General features: G+C 36.7%; 1 protein-coding gene across 2 annotated transcripts in view; it reads right to left on the bottom strand.

Moving 5' to 3' along the window:
• LOC115223374 overlaps positions 1 to 16889 on the bottom strand; it is a 34848-nt gene that overhangs the window by 6576 nt on the left and 11383 nt on the right. The window contains exons 3-6 of one of the 2 annotated variants that reach the window (XM_029793871.2): positions 11794 to 12486; positions 9783 to 9863; positions 5004 to 5168; positions 2021 to 2082 (exon numbers count right to left, since the gene is read on the bottom strand). In XM_029793871.2, the coding sequence (XP_029649731.1) occupies positions 2021 to 2082; positions 5004 to 5168; positions 9783 to 9863; positions 11794 to 12486 (1001 nt within the window). The remainder of the gene's footprint in view (positions 1 to 2020; positions 2083 to 5003; positions 5169 to 9782; positions 9864 to 11793; positions 12487 to 16889) is intronic. The other variant, XM_029793872.2, reaches the window with a different exon arrangement.

Here is a 16889-nt window from a genome sequence, read left to right on the forward strand (position 1 = left end):
AGAATGACTCCGGTAATTTGGTACGATCGTTTCGTACTACATCATTTTATTAAATGTTGTAAGTATTACAACAGATTTAAGATGCTGAGCTCTCATCAGCCAATTATAGAGGTTTTCCATTAATACAAAAATTTTCATATCAAGTGGCAACATTATAGAGAAGGTAGATATAAAGACAAAGATGTGGATTTAAATTTTAAGAATATATAAGGGACTCCACTACCTCAAATGTTCTTAAAATTTAAATCCACATCTTTGTCTTTATATCTACCTTCTCTATAATGTTGCCACTTAATTTGAAAATTTTTGTATTAATGGAAAACCTCTATAATTGGCTGATGAGAGCTCAGCATCTTAAATCTGTTGTAATACAACATTTAATAAAATGATGTAGTACGAAACGATCGTACCAAATTACCGGAGTCATTCTTGTTGCTTATTTTGATTATAATCACCCCACAGATTTTCATGGATAACACCATACAAAATTCTGGTGCATCTAAATTCAGTACCATATTCATTTGAATATATATATATATATATATATACACATACACACATTAGTGTGAATGCTTTCATTTGTCATTAATTAATGGAAATAATGTAAGCAACAAATACCAACTTAAAATATTTCACACACACACAAAAGAAAAAAGGAGTACAAGAAAACAAAATGTGTGACCTCAGCTGTGTGGTGTGTGTGTGTGCGTGTGTGTGTGCAACATTTTGAAGATGGCTCCTCGTAAGCCACCTGTAAATTTTGTTTCTGTGTTGTATTCTGAAATGTTGTCAGTTTCCATTATCCTTCACCTTTATTTTCCTTGTAATGCCACTTAATAGTTTTACTATTCAGCATTTCTAAATATTCAGAGTTAGGTCTTTGACTGGTGAAATGTTAGTGTTGTTGTTGTTGTTGCGTTAATTCCAGTTGAACCCTGACCGAGCAGAGACAGGTCCCTCAGGGAGTTCCAAATATGCCAAACTTACCTTCACTACAGGTTCTTTTATTTTTTAAGTAGACACCCCCCCCTTCACTTTCAGGTTGTGTTTGTGTGTTTGTGTTTAAGCATGTGGTTTGATTCATGTTGAGGTATTCAGAACATTTTGTGATGCATCATTATTGGCTGACTAGAATTCTAGCCAAGACCATTCTGTACACTCTTTAGTTCTTGAGTTATCCAGTATATTCAACCATTTTTAAGATGGCAGGCAAAGCTTGAGGGTGATTTTGTTGCTATTTCTAGCAGGTTTCTTTTGATGTAAAACTTCATATAGAATAATATAATAGTCTGGTACTTTGGGAGACCAAACTTATTATTAAAATAGTTTTTTTTTATTATTAAAAAAAAAAAAGAAAGAAAAAAAAAAGAATTGCCTCAAATTGTTCCTTTGAAACCAATCACTTTTGTTATGTTAAGAATAGTTTTGTTTTCGTTTTGAATGTTTATTCTTGCAGTAAAAGACTTCCTGATAACTTCAACATTCTCATTATTAACAGTCTGTGTTCATCCAGGTGTATTTGCTGTCAAAGATTAATTGATTTCATGAAACAAGGTTTAGGGATATTTTGTTCGAAATATGAAATACAAGCTGATGAACCCATAAACCTTATTCATATTTTGCATTCAAATAAATCCACGATTGTGTAGTTTGGTACTTTTGTTCTTTCTTTTCACCAACAACTGAAGTTTAGAACAGAACCAGCAAAGTTGCGAGTTCAGCTGCAAACATTTGTTGTTTTCGTTTTCTTCTTTTTTTTCCCCTCCATATTTTCTGTAGAGACTTGATTCCTTCGAAATGTCAAACCACATTTAACACTGCTGCCATTGCAGTGACTTATGAAAGTTCGTTTCACATCACAAGATTGGATTCATAGCAAACAGTTGTTGGAGTCGGACTCTAGTCAGACTCATAGCAGACTCTGTGAATATTTCCAGTTGTGTGGTGCAGTGCAACAGCTTTTCAAACGATCAAAAATTTTAATATGCAAAGATGGGACTCCCTCCATTCATGGTCTTACCTCTTCTCTTTGGAGTGTATTCTCGATCAAAATAACTCCCATCTTGATATCCACTTTTTCTCCTAGAGATAAACAAAAACACAGCTAGAAGCAAACATAAATGAACAGAATAATATGAATATAAAGTATGGCTTCTATGCATTTCCTCTCAGTTTAAGTGTTGGATGTGTATACATGTAAAGCATAAGAGATGACAGCTTCTTTCAGCAGGGCAGGTTTTTATAACTTGAATGGTGTGTAACATGTATTTGGATATGATGTGCTGCAGTGATTATTTTTATGGGAAATACTTCTCCCAAACGCAAAAACAACAAACCAAAAGACAAAACCCTCGATAGCAAAGTGACAGTACTACCCACTTTATAGATTCGTAGAACCCGATTTAATACTTATCCAATGTAAGGCAGCAAGCTGGCAGAATCGGTAGCATGTCAGACAAAATGCTTAGGGGCATTTCATCCATCTCTGTGTTCTGAGTTCAAATTCCACCAAGGTCGACTTTGCTTTTCATCCTTTCGGGGTTGATAAAACAGGTGTCAGCTGAGTACTGGGGTCGATATAATCGACTTACCTGCTGCTCCCGAAATTGCTGGCCTTGTGCCAAAATTTGAAATCAATACTTATAATCCAGTTTTCCAATTATAAGTTAAACAGTGACAATAGATTTTTCACTGAGTGACAGAGAGAGAAAGAGAGAAAGAAAGCGGGAGAGCACTTGCCATTTAGCTTTAGGATTGTATGATTCTCACCACAAAATGATCTTTGAGAGGAAATGTGGAAGAAAATAAGGAGAAATAAAGCCTTAGTCGTGAATATTCTCTCAGGAGTTGAAACCTAAAACAGCAGTTGGCTGCTGCTGTTAGTGTTTTGCAACAGCAAAGGCTCTTTCCTGATTCTCATCAACAAAATATGCAACATTAAAAGAGAACCGTTGCACATTATGCCTGATGTCTTCGTGCAAATTCTTACCTAAATTGCACAACAAAATCCTGGCCATTCTAAATATTTAGAATCATTGTAGTAGATGGAAATTATCAAAGTTTTCCAGACTTCAAAAGATGGTCAGTTTGTTAGATTTCTCCAGTAAAGCCTCAAAAGTATTAAATTATAATTCAAATTCCATGGCTTCTGTATTTTCTACTCATCATCTTCTGGTTTGTTGTCATGTCTGCTCCTCTTCCTTTCTTCTTAACATGTCTCTCTCTTACAAAACAACACGCTAGCTTTAAACATTATTTTGTATGGCTAACATTTTGTTGGGTTCACACCAAACAATAAACGAAAGATTTGAAATGAAATAGCATTTCATTTCTATCGTTTCCTTTTGCCGCTTACAGCCCACAGCCAAACATGTAGTGTGTGTGTGTGTGTGTGTGTGTTACAAAAAAAAAAAAAAAACACTAGCAAAGAAAGGAGAAGCTCGTCATGTAAATGCTGCTCATTAACCTAAATATTTATAATGATGATAGAATAAATTATTATTGTGTTCCAGTGTTCTTCTTCAGAGTCCCAGAGTAAGGGTTGCCCTCTGCCAAAAGCTCGTGTATAGGTTTGTATTTATCAGCTGTAAAAATAGAGTTTTACATGCAGAAAGAAGTTCTTGCCTGGGCCCTTGCTTCCAAGAAATCCACATTTCTTGCAATATTCCTCGTTTGTTGTTGAAGTGAAACAGTGTCCCTCTTCCTATGCAGGCAATGCCACACCTGTTGTTTATCGGTGTCATCCCACCTGTCATGAAATCTCAGTGATTCAGTCACATGGACATCGACTCTGAAAGGGCTTCTCTTGTCAGATGTGGTGATGCAGACAGTAAACAATATTGGTAACAGGGCAGATGATGTGGACGTTACAAAGAATGTGACAGGCCAGCAATCAACAACATATGCGTAAATACTTCAAAGGAATAAGAAAGGATTTCCCCAGCATTGCAGGTTTCAGCTAATAGGCAATAAAACACCAATAAAACTGTTCGCCCAAGACATCACAGTGTACTATAACCTTCATTGATCTTCGGAGACTTTCTATAGGTAACAGAATAGAATTTTCCTTTCTTTGTAATTCATTTGTTTGTATCTGGAATAATACAGCAGATGCAGACTAAACTGGCCACTCAGCTAATTAAAAAAAAACACTCATTATTTAACAAACTGCAATCACTCTAATTAACCATGTCAATGGTTTGTTTTCTTTGCATCGTCAGCCATTCCAGTGGTTTCTTCTGCTCATCTGAAGTAGGGAGTTCCATCACCCCTTTTGTCTTCTTGCACTATCTCACCATCAGATCCTCCACCAAACACCTTGTCCAATCATTCCAACTTCAAGCGAGTCCACCTCTTGAAATCCATTCCTCTTAACGATCAAGAGGACCAACAAACATGCATGGTCATTGCCATGTCCACTTCAGATTAACAAAAGAACAACAGAGCACCTCTGACTGTCTGTTAGGGTCCACCTGGAGAACCAGAAAACAACTCATTCCTAAGCAGTATTGACAGAATCAAGAATCTCTTCAATTACTTGGCAATCCATCGAATCTCACCTGTATACACCTTTAATATCAAATACTCGATCGTGTATCAGTATTATACTGCAACTAATCTTCATAAAGAATATACAATATTCATTCTAAAGGTATTTAGGTTCTTAACTCTTCATGAAATAACTTGTCTTTACAGAAATACTTAAGAATATTTACCCATGCAAAGGATCTTACTTAAAGATGCACAACATTGTTATATTTATGTAATTTAAATTCTAAACACAGATGGGTTTAGAAATCAAAAAACTAATTAATTAGCTTAGGCCGAGAGACTGGACAGCAGCAAATGTTTCACAGAATATTTACTATTTACAACTCAGAACTGGTGGTGTTGATTCCAACCCTAATAGTCCCTTCCCTCCAGTTGTGCAGCCGAGTGGCAATGTCAAGAACTGATAACTACAATTACGTTAGGGTTAGGGTATTTTAAAAGAAAGTACTTACCTTGGAGATCCTGCAAGCCTGGCGCTAATACTATGGCGCAGGTCATCAGGATTATGTTGCACACGTTCCATCCGCTCCCAATCCCTTGACTCACCCCGGCTGGATTCAGGATATGCAGGCATTCCACTACCATAGTAGTGTGGAGAACTATTTAGTGGCCTCATCCTTAGATAAATAAGAAATGGGATAAGGGCTTAACGCTTACTAAGAAATCAACAAGAAAATCAATCCAGAATGTGAGCCAAGTTTGGAATGGTGCTTACACAGTAACATACATCATCAGTAAAACACTGCAGCAAGAATACTGCTTCAATGAATAACATTTTCCCTTCATCCACGTTTATTTATGATGTAGAAATAGAAGCTAATCAACTGGATTTGGAAGATATGTTAACAATATTGAATTCTTGAGGATTTTTCATTTGTATAGAATTCTAGCCAACTGCTTGTTTGACACTTTTATGTTAACATGCAAGTATTTCATCAATTGATTGAATTCTTGGAACTAATGAATGTGGTCTTCAACCAATTTATAAAATTTCTTTTAATGTTCTTCCAAAGAAACACTATTTCGCAATGTCTCATTTTGCTGCAGTATTTTCTATCTTTCTTTCTTTTGGTATCTTTCGAAACTCTTAAAATCATCCATGAATTTTTGTCCTTCTTTCGTAAGTGGTAAATGTTGAAACAGCTTCTCATGTTTATTAAAATTTAAATACAATTTTTCAAATATTTATCATTGAATGAAGTTTAAAGAGAATTGTATTTTTTAAAAATGAATTCTCAAAAGTTCTGGTTGTATATTTTTCCTTTGCAATTGTGTGTCTGTGTGGATGGGTTAATTTTTTTGATGATATAGAAACATTTCACAGGGAAATCCCTTTTAACAGGGCACAAAGAATTCATGGAATTGGTAATTTGTACTTTGTTAAATGTTTCTGACTTGTTTTTCCATGAAAAGCAGTTCGTTAATGGCAGTCAATGTTTTGACAAATTACATTTTCAGACAAATAAAACCATTTCATCTTCCTCATCCAAATAGTGAAATGTTATCGATATTTTTTATCAAACAGATTTGATAAACTACAAGTTAAGCAACAACCAATTCCTCTTAATTGTAAACAGTTCAAACATTAGAATAACTTTTTTATGCTATAAAGAACCATTATTTTCTGTAAGTCACAAAAAGATATTGTTCATTTGTTGTTTTTTGATATCTTGTGCAAGGTTTCAATGGCAAATATTGTGTAACTGTTTCCTTTTCCCCCCTTATATATACACACACATACACATATATATATCCAGTCCCAACTTAGAAATTTAAGAAACAAGTTTAAACAATCAAATCAAAGAAACCTGTCTCAAAATTTGATTTAACCAGCAAGAATTCAGGAGGGTTGCTTTTCCAAACTCTTTGTGTAATATATTATTTAGTTGATAATATTTTTATGTTTGTTTGTATTTTAGACATATGATTAAGTATGCACACTGAGTAGATGTAATTTCTTAAAGAGAATCAAAGCTACATTAAAAGACTTTCTGGTGTTTGGTTAGTTTCTAATTGTCAATATTTAGTTTAGTTATAAAGAGATTCTGTCTATATTAAAAGTGGTGCCATCATAGTAATCTATGATGTACCAATTCCAGGAAAATTTTCACTGTTAATTTCTAAAAAAATATTTCTGTTTGGGTTTGTACCTCCCCCCCCCTCTCCTCATTACAATCCCGCTTTTTGGTGTCATTCACGCAGATATACTCTTTTCTCTCTTTTACTTGTTTCAGTCATTTGACTGCGGCCATGCTGGAGCACCGCCTTTAATCGAGCAACTCGACCCTGGGACTTATTCTTTTTGTAAGCCCAGTACTTATTCTATCGGTCTCTTTTGCCGAACCGCTAAGTAACGGGGACATAAACACACCAGCATCGGTTGTCAAGCAATGCTAGGGGGACAAACACAGACACATATATATACATATATACAACAGGCTTCTTTCAGTTTCCGTCTACCAAATCCACTCACAAGGCATTGGTCGGCCTGGGGCTATAGCAGAAGACACTTGCCCAAGGTGCCACGAAGTGGGACTGAACCCGGAACCATGTGGTTGGTTAGCAAGCTACTTACCACAGAGCCACTCCTGCGCCTATATTTATTTCTTTAACGATATCCCTTCAACTAACCAGACAATGAAACAAATAAATGCTGACTTGTCTGAGGAGACTTGGATGCAATATAGAATGGGTCAAGCAACCAAAACCGTAGACGTGGGTGCAGACGTAAAGAAGCAGATGTGCAAAACAGGGAAACAGGTGCCAACCAAAAACAAAAAAAAAACACCAATCTTCCAATATCATAACTTTCTCTACTTTTTTTTTGGGGGGTCATCTCATATAATATGACAAAAACTATATTTTCTTAAGCTACAGAAAATGCTTTGGCCCTGACCAATTGCTGACCCTCTACAAGATGAAATAAAACCTACACTAGAAGGACTTCTTCACATCCAAAAGAAGGTCGTCTACCAGATTTGCAAAGACTCATTCTTCACTCTGCCTAATCATTGATACTCTGATTGCATCCCTTCCTCAGTATTTCCACAAGGGCCGCACGCTCCCAGCAACCCTACTTTAACCTCTCCTCGCCACTTTGTTCAATTCTTCCTTCTGAAAGTATCAACTTTCTGGAATTTTCTGAAGGAAGAGCACTGCTACCAGTCTATTTAACGAATATTTAAATTACTGTAATACATGTATTAATTAAAAATATTTAGATTAAGGATATATATATGAGTGTGTGTGTGTGTGTGTGTGCGTGCGTGTAAGAATAAATTCTCAGATTTAGTTGATTTTCAATTTGTAAAACAACCCAGTAAGATGATTAAGACTGAAGTGAGGAGAGAAAAGATTTGGTTCAGTGGTGCAACAAAATGATGATTTGTCATTCTCCTGCAGTCTGTAACATTTAGACAATTAAATGTCCTGATAAGGTTCTGTGAAGTAATTTGAAGCAATCCAGCCATAATAATCTTCTTGTCCAAAGTTAGCACAAATCAGTGAGTTAGAGAAATGTTTCAGTGTTGTTTAATGGCAGCAACAGAATTCATAAGATAGAAGAGTCTTTCTGTCAGGTTTGTTACAATAAGAAGGTAAAAAAAAAAAAAAGGGGACCCAATCAGCAGATTTGTCCATTGGGTCCAGTTAGCAATTCTTCAAATCTATCACCAAAAAAAATGTTAAAAGACAAAAATTCTGATCTTTTCCGTTGAAATACTTCTGGACTTGTTTTCATTATTAATTCAAAGATTACTGCAATAGCAATCATGGTGCACCAGTGCAGTATGAAACGGAAATAGTCTTTTCATTGAGACAGACACAAACTTTAAAAAAAAAAAAAAAAAAAAAAAAAAAAAAAAAAAATTACCAGCCATAAATTAAAAAAAAGAAATAATGTATTATTACATTATGAAGTTTTTTTCTTTTATAAATTGTTCTTTTTATCTTGTTTAGAAGAAAACATAATCTGATTGCTTCAAATAGGTAACAAGATGGAAGAAATATTTCCCCAATATAAAATATTTTCACTGACAAACAATAGGAGTTGTTAATCAGTTATGGCAAGAAAACATCTTCTCTTAATGCATGAAAATTTTCAATATTTCTTTGCTGATGCCAAACTCTTTGTTTTCAAAGACAAACAGTGCACACAATCATTAAAATTGGGGTAAAATACAGTCAATAATTTTTATCATTTTGAATTTACGACAACAATAACCTCCATTCTGTAAAATTTCTGCCCTAGATCAAGTAGCTCTAGGAGTACCCCAGCTTTATTGTCTTTAGCCATTGTGTTTCTTGGAATTCATTATACAATGTCCCCTTCTCACTTTCAAAGAAGGTTGGGAATTATTTCTAGCAGATTTGAACGACCACTTAGAGGCTCTTTTGTTGGTTTATTTTCCTTTCTTTTTTTTCTATAGACTTAATAAAAAAAATTTTAAATATTTTTTTCCTTTCTCGTATATTTAATCATTGTAGATTTTGCAGATTTCACAGTTTTAAATATTTCATGATTTCTAATCATAAATTGCATATAATTTCAGAGCACTGTTTCCCATGCTGCAATCATTTCCGAATATGAATGAGTTCAAATCTTGCCAAAGTCAACTTTATCTTCCGTCCTTCTGGTATTGATTAGAGAGGTATCAATACCCAGGTATTGATCCAGTTCACCAGACAAATCTATGGCATCATGGTGCCAATGTTGCAATTCATTGCCTTTCTTATTAAAACGGTTTGGATCACCAAAAGACTGTCTTTTTTTGTTTTTTTTTTTACTTTTTAGTTGTACCACATTCCTGGCAATAATCATAATTAATTGCATCAAGGTCATTATTTAACTCTAATTAGACTTTGTAGGTAATAGTAATGTTCTACCAGGGCACGACCACTTACATGAATAAAAGACATGAACGTCCTCAAAGAACGATATGAACAAATCTAGTTTCCATCACATACACAGAGAGGGAAATGTGGCTAAGTCACTGGGTAACAAAATAATTGGTAGCTGTGGCATGAGAAATTCATTAATAGATACAGCAAAATATAAGTTCAGAATGAAATTTTGTCAGATTAAAGCATTTAGGAAATTAAGCCATTGCTGATAACGAGAACTGGGATTATCATCAGCCCAGTAAATGAACTGATTTCTATTAGAGCGAACCAAATGAAAATAAAATAGCAATTACCACGGAATGAGCACAAATTATCAAAACAACACTTACCTGCTTTCTCCCATCCAGCGATCATGGCTACTTCTTTGATTAGATAATGACCGAGAGCCTTCATATCCTTCTTTAGGATTTCTATAAAAGATTTCCATCAAATCCATCAAGTAACTTCATTAAATCTTGGGTTTGCAATGGCTTTTAGCTTCAGCAAAACTATTTTATTTTTCTCAAAACTTAATTTTAATTTCTATGAATACAAATAAATATTTGATCAGAGCAATAAATTTCGGTTACAATTCTTTTATTCATTCATGTGTTTCAGTCACAGGACTGAAGTCATGCTGGAGCACCATCTTGCAGGAACAAAGCTATGTTTTTTTTCTTTTTGAAGTGTGCTACTTGTTCCATTGGGCTCCTTTTGCCAAATAACTAAGTTACAGGGATGTAAACAAACTGACACCGACTTTCAAGCAATAAAGGGCAAACACAATACGTGCCCCCACACACACACACACTTTTATTACACACCTGCTTCCCTTGCTTGTTTTGGTAAGACAAATAAATTGTTTTATCCTTGCCTGTTTTACAAGTAAGGGATCTCTAATGCTATACGACTTTGAAAAGCACAGAGTGAGTGCACCAGGCACAACTTCTGCACAAGCAATCATAGATGTAAACACACACACACACACACACACACAGCTGACCCAGGGCTATAGTAGTAGATCCTTGCCCAAAGTGCCATGCAGTGGGACTGAACCTGAAACTATATGGTTGTGAAGTGATCTTCTTAACCACACAACATGGCCTATGCCTATTGTGTGAATAATTTACACAAGAGAAACATTTATTTATTGAAAATCTGTGTTAGGAGCAGGTCGATAATGTAAACAATATCAATGAAATAGTATGTTGTCAACTGAATGTGACAGTCCCATGAAAGGGAAGAATGCTACTGTTATTTAGCCCTAGGAAACAAAGTATCCTGTTGGACTGGACACATTTCCTGTATCCTTATGTTTTCAAAGTGGAGACAAGCACCCCCACCCATCCACTAGTGTTCTTCCCTTTCATGGGACCGTCACAAGTCGACAACATACCACCACTTCATTCGTGCTGCTACTGCATAAATCTGAGACATTTAGAAATGTATTATTTCTAATATCAATGGACTTTTAGACTGTGGTATTTCGTCCAGGTAAGGTCACTTTAAAGAGGGAGAGTGTTAAAAAAACACAATGTACCTCAAAAACCAGAGGAAACGTATGACAGATATTGATATTTCACTGTTATTTCTGCTCATCGGTGCCATGTACTGGATTCACTACCAAAGCAAAATTGAATTGCTGGTCTCAAGTTTCAAAGCATTTAACAACACTCATACATTAAATAAGTAACATGGAGAATGTTTACATTAAAGAACTGCTATGTAACACAAAATCTGCAATTTTGTTTTATTTGCATATCACTTTTGCAGATCAGCAGATATATTTTACACTCCCTGTATATCTGTTTATACTACAGACCAGCAATTCGAATTTGGAAATGAATTGAATATATGGAATTGATGAGCAGAAATAACTGCAAAATATCAATGTCTGTTGTTCTCGTTCACCTCCAGGGCAATTTGTTTCACCTGCCTTTGAGGTATTCTGCAATTTTTTAAGCCCTGTAAGTCTTTAACCCTTTTGTTACCAACCCGGCTGAAACCGGCTCTGGCTCTGAGTACAAATGTCTTGTTTTCATAAGTTTTAAATTAAAATTTTCCACTAAACCTTAGTCACAATTTATGTTCCTAACACTATCTGAATGATAACTAAGTTATTTTACTAAATCCTTTGTTAGATTTAAAATTTATTGAAAGAAACACAGAGTATCTCAAAATAAATACAGTAACGAATACAGTAATGAAATACCACAACCTAAAAGGTGTTTAATAGCACACATGCATTATGTGACATTAACAACTTATTTATTGGGCAAATGCAGTTGTAATACAACCTTATTTACTGATCTGTCACAGTACAACTGTTACATGATCTGTTATAAGAAAATGTTTACTGACCTGTCATAGTAATATTGGTCATCATTCCATGAGTGAGAATAGGGTGGTGACCTATAGCCAGAGCTATAGGGGCCATCATCATTCATTTCACGGTAATTATTTCTTTCATGAGAATCTACTGTCACAACTCGAAGTTCTTTGTAGTCAAGTTCTTCTTCTCCTGCATCAATAAGATCATACTGGCGGAGTTCCTCTCGATCAAATATAGGCCTTGTTCCTTCATTCTTCTGACGGATCATCACAAAATCATAGGGATTAAACTCCCGCCGGACAGGCTGAGGAGGAGATCCAGATGCTACATGTGAATTTCGATGAATCCCAATTGTAATATTTTCATCAAAACGGAAAGGAGTATCTGGTTCAAGCATTTTAAAGCGTTCAGTCAGACTGCACCGTCTCTGGTTCTGTAGGTAGGCCCTACCAAGAGCCACACGGCTGTAGCTATCTTCAGGAATTAAAGCATGTGATGACTGATAAGATCCTTGGGCGTAACCTGAAACCCCTGGAGACATTTTCCTACTGTTGAACGAAGGAGGTAATGGGTTATCATGATAGCTAGAAAGAGAAGTGTGCTGAGATGAATGACCAAATGGCTGTCCTGATGCTTTGTAACTGGAGCTCGGCTGTCCACCATAATCCATAGATGACATAGAGGGCACCACTTGCCTGCTGCCACTGCCCCACATGGGTGACCTATGTGATAGAAATTAGGTAATAGTTACAATTCAATATTATGGATGGCACTTCTGAAATATTCAATATCAAAAGATAAAATAAATAATGAAAAAAAACTAGGATTTCACAGATTATTTTCAATAAATACAGATAATAAAAATATCATTGTATATTAAAAAAAACTGAGAATGATGATGGCTTAAGATGACAAAAGGTTTGAAACACCAATTCAGATATATATCTGGAAATATGTTTGGAGCAGAAATATCTTGGCTCAGAGCCAAGTTTGGTTTTCTTTTCAAAACAAATCATCTGCACAGGTTGTTCAGAAAGAGTTTGCAGAACAATCTTGTCTGTCGTTTATGGTATGCATGTCTGTGGAGTACTCAGCCACTTGTGAGTTAATGTTGTCCTCGTGTAGTAATGAAAATTGAAAGTGACATCCAATATCTGCTGTAGTTATTTCTCTTTGATTTACCAATGTGTCCATGTATCTATTTTCGCTTCGATGTATTTATCAGTCCACTCTGAATACAGTGATAAACATTTAGAAACAAAAAAATGCCACCTTCCTTTCAGTCACCACTCTCTGTCTCTCCTCTCTCCCACTTTGCCACTCACTTCAACTATACCTCCTCTGCTTAATTCCTTTTCTCTTTTCTGTGTACCACTCCCTTCAACCTTTTTACCCCTTCTTTGAAGCAAGTGTGACACACACCACAGGTACATACGTAGAAAAACAAAAGTTAGCATATCAATATTTAGGATAAAAATTGTTTGTTTAACAATAAATGCTTAAGGAAATGAAGAACTACTACCAGAGATATTGACACTGAACAAAAACCTGGTGCAATTTATTGGTCTATTGTATGCATTGTTATTATTGGGGTTGGCCAAAACGTCCATTTGGTTTTTTAAGCATAAATAAGAAACAAATTTTAAACACAAAGCTATTTATTCAATAAATGATATAATTGCCATCTAGCTTCAGTATCTTCTGCAATCTTGGGAGCAGATCCATTATTCTCTGTTCAAAGAATTCCATCTTCACTAGCAAAGAACTCTTTCAGGTGGATTCTTATGTCCTCTTCAGAGCTGAATGTCTATCCATTCACTGAATTTTGAAGAGACTGAAACAAGTAGAAATCTGAAGGTGCAAAGTCAGATGAATATGGAGGCTGAAGCGTTTGCAAAGAGGTGTGCAGCCTGACAGGATCATGAAAGACAATGCCCTAACAATTAGCATGTTCTGGATGCTTCTGGCGAATCACTACATTTAATTTGTCCTACTCGTCACAGTACACATCCAAATCAATGGTCCTATTCATGAGAAGAAGCTCATAAAAGGCAACACTTTTCCAATCCCCATCAAAGTCCAATTTTGGAGGTTGCTTGTGGTGGTTCACCAAGCTTCTCCCATGGTCGTTTGCACCTCACATTGTTATAGACAATCCATTCTTCATTCTCTGTCACCATTCTCTAGAGAAAAGCACCTCTGACATACACAACACATATCTTTCTACAGGTGTCTGCTGGTTTTTAACCCCACCTTGTTTTTTCTTAAATAAAAAAGTATGACATGCCAATAATGTTTGTTTTGCTTCTCCATTTTCAGAGTGATCTCCAGCACACAAAATACAACCTGTCTCATCATAAGTTCATGTTGAACTACGTTAGTGTGTCAGTTAATTAACGAGTAAAAATGTGCAAAGGAAAGAAAAAATAAAGGAGGAGGGGGGGAGTGCGATGTCATATGCCTAAAACATAAGCCAAAGCAAAAAGGAAACTCTTTGGCCAACCCAATATAATACAATGGCTGTTTTTCTGTTTATGACATTAACAGGGAAAAGTTGAATCAAACAAGTATTTTAATGTTGATGACACTAAAGAAGCTCTAAAGGCATTCCATAAAACTGATAATTGTTGTTTGACAATTTTGTTTACGAGGAATGGCTTTGTTTGCACAATTGTTTTTGAAGCGGGAAACCTTTCCAATTACTAATGAATCAATAATGAAATTAAAAAAATTATAATTTTAAGAATGTAACTTATCAAGCCAAAAGGTGGTGTGAGCATTAAAGAGCTTTTGTTCTTGAAATTTTTTAGTGTTTTTTTGTTTGTTTTACAATAGAGGAATAACCTTTAACAATAACAACAATCACACTTATAACCATCATGTAATGTCAAGATAAGGCTACACTAAAGCACACACGTACATACACATTTCGACGGATGACTTCAAAAACCTATTAGTCATGGAATCTGTCAATTTCTTAAGAATAGAAGGTTGGACTGCCTCTGCTGCAGCTTTGATGGTTGCCCATAAGACATCTTTCGACGTAAATAGGCATCTATCGACATAAACATCTTGTTTAATGATGGACCAAAGATTTTCGATAAGGTTCAGATCCGGAGATGCTAGCGCCCACACAATCAACCTTTGACCTTGTATGCCGTAAGATGCTAGGAAATTTTGGGTGGTCTTAGCAGGGTGGGAGAGAGTATTGTCATGCATGAAAACGAGATTCCTTAGAAGTGACAGCAGTATGTCATCTCGCCAGGGATCTACAAGACCTCCTTCAGCAGATTGCAGTTGGTGGCTACGGTCACTTTAACCTCTTCAGGTACCCTGACCAGGCCAACAAGTCTGTCTCCAATGATACCAGCCCACAACATGACTCCTCTACCATGTCATTGATGCTCAGCTCCACGATAAACCCAACTATTTGCACAACCGTCAGGTTGATTGAGGATCACCCTGGTTTCGCCAGAGAACAGAACACAACTCATGTCTAACGTCATGTACATTTGGGCCCATTGGAATCTCAAACTCCTGTGAGGAGGCTGTTTCAGGTGGTTTTTCAGTACATGAAGTCTGGAAGCAGTGAAAATGGCCTTGCTTGTTTGTCCAGGTTTCCCACGTAACTTGTGGCCAATATTACTTAAATTCCTAGCTGTCATAGTCTTGTAGGTCCCACAATCAGATCGTTTCTTCCTTGGCTCTCATGTGTCTAAATAATTCATTATGTCAATAACTGTTATAATATTATAATGGGTTGGCATGCACACACACACACACACAGAATGTGTAACCCAGAAAAGTCTACCATATCCATACGTGTCACAAAAGATGACTTGTTTTGCTCAAAAACTCCTGTCCAGTCCGTTGTGCAGGCATGGCTGTGTGGTTGAGTAACTTGCTTCCCAACCTAATGGTCTGATGTTCAGTCCCACATTGGGCAGCTACCTTCTAACGTAACCCCCAGGCCAACCCATTCCTCATATGCTAGCATTAAAACATATCAGTGAAACTAAGTTCAAGAAGCGCTGTGTGTCCTACCCACACTTAAGAAAACTTCTCATACATTCTACCACAACAACCCAAACTACATCTCTACATTTCTTCTCTTCCTCACATTTCCTCCTTCATGCACTGTGCTTACCTCCCACCCCGCAATCATGTCCTCTTGGCCCTATCCCACTGTATCATTGCTCTCCGCTAGCCCCCGACCTATGTGTTCCACCCACACACCCCGTCTCACTGTATTATTGCTATCTGCTAGCCCTGGCCTGTGTGTTCCACCCACATGCTCTGTCTCACTGTATCATTGCTATCTGCTGGCCCCTGGCCTGTGTGTTCCACCCACACATAACAAGAAAACTTTCCACTCATCCTACCCCAACAAACCAATCTACATCTCCACATCTCTTCTCTTCCTCACATTCTCTCCTTCATACATTATGCCTAGCTCTCACTCCCCAATCCTGTCCTCACGGCCCTGTTTTTCTGTATCATTGCTATTCAGTAACACCCCCCCCCCAACTATATATACCCAAGTTTCCACCCCCGCCCAGCACTCTTTAATCGTGATTCTTCACAGTATCTTTGCACTTATAATTATAACCTTCGAACCTCAATGGTATGCCCTGGCACTTGCCACCATCTTTATCTCTCTCTTCCTTTTCTCAACCATCCCATTTATATTCCGATCCCTATTCCTTGTGAGTATGCCTGGCACTTTGTCACCATCTCTATCCTGCTGTTTCCCGCTCTCTCTCTCTCCTCCTGCACTTCCTTCAAATTGGTTAACCACTTAAAAAGCACCCAATCCACACTGTAACGTGGTTGGTGTTCAGAAGGGCATCCAGTTGTAAAAACCTTGCCAAAACTGACCTCGCCTGTGCTTGTGCCACATAAAAAGCACTAAGTCTACTCTGCAGAGTGGTTGGTGTTAGGAAGGGCATCCAGCTGTAAACATCCTGCCAAAACAGTCACAGAAGTCTGGTGCAGGTTTCTGCCTGGCCGGTTCCTGTCAAACTGTCCCCCCACCCATGCCAGCATGGAAGCCGAAAGTTAAATGATGATGATATACACATATCAGGACATAAAGAATAAAATGCCTGATTTTCTTATGCACCAA

The sequence above is a fragment of the Octopus sinensis genome, linkage group LG23 (genome assembly GCF_006345805.1).
Source record: "Octopus sinensis linkage group LG23, ASM634580v1, whole genome shotgun sequence".
NCBI classification, from domain to species: Eukaryota; Metazoa; Mollusca; class Cephalopoda; order Octopoda; family Octopodidae; genus Octopus; species Octopus sinensis.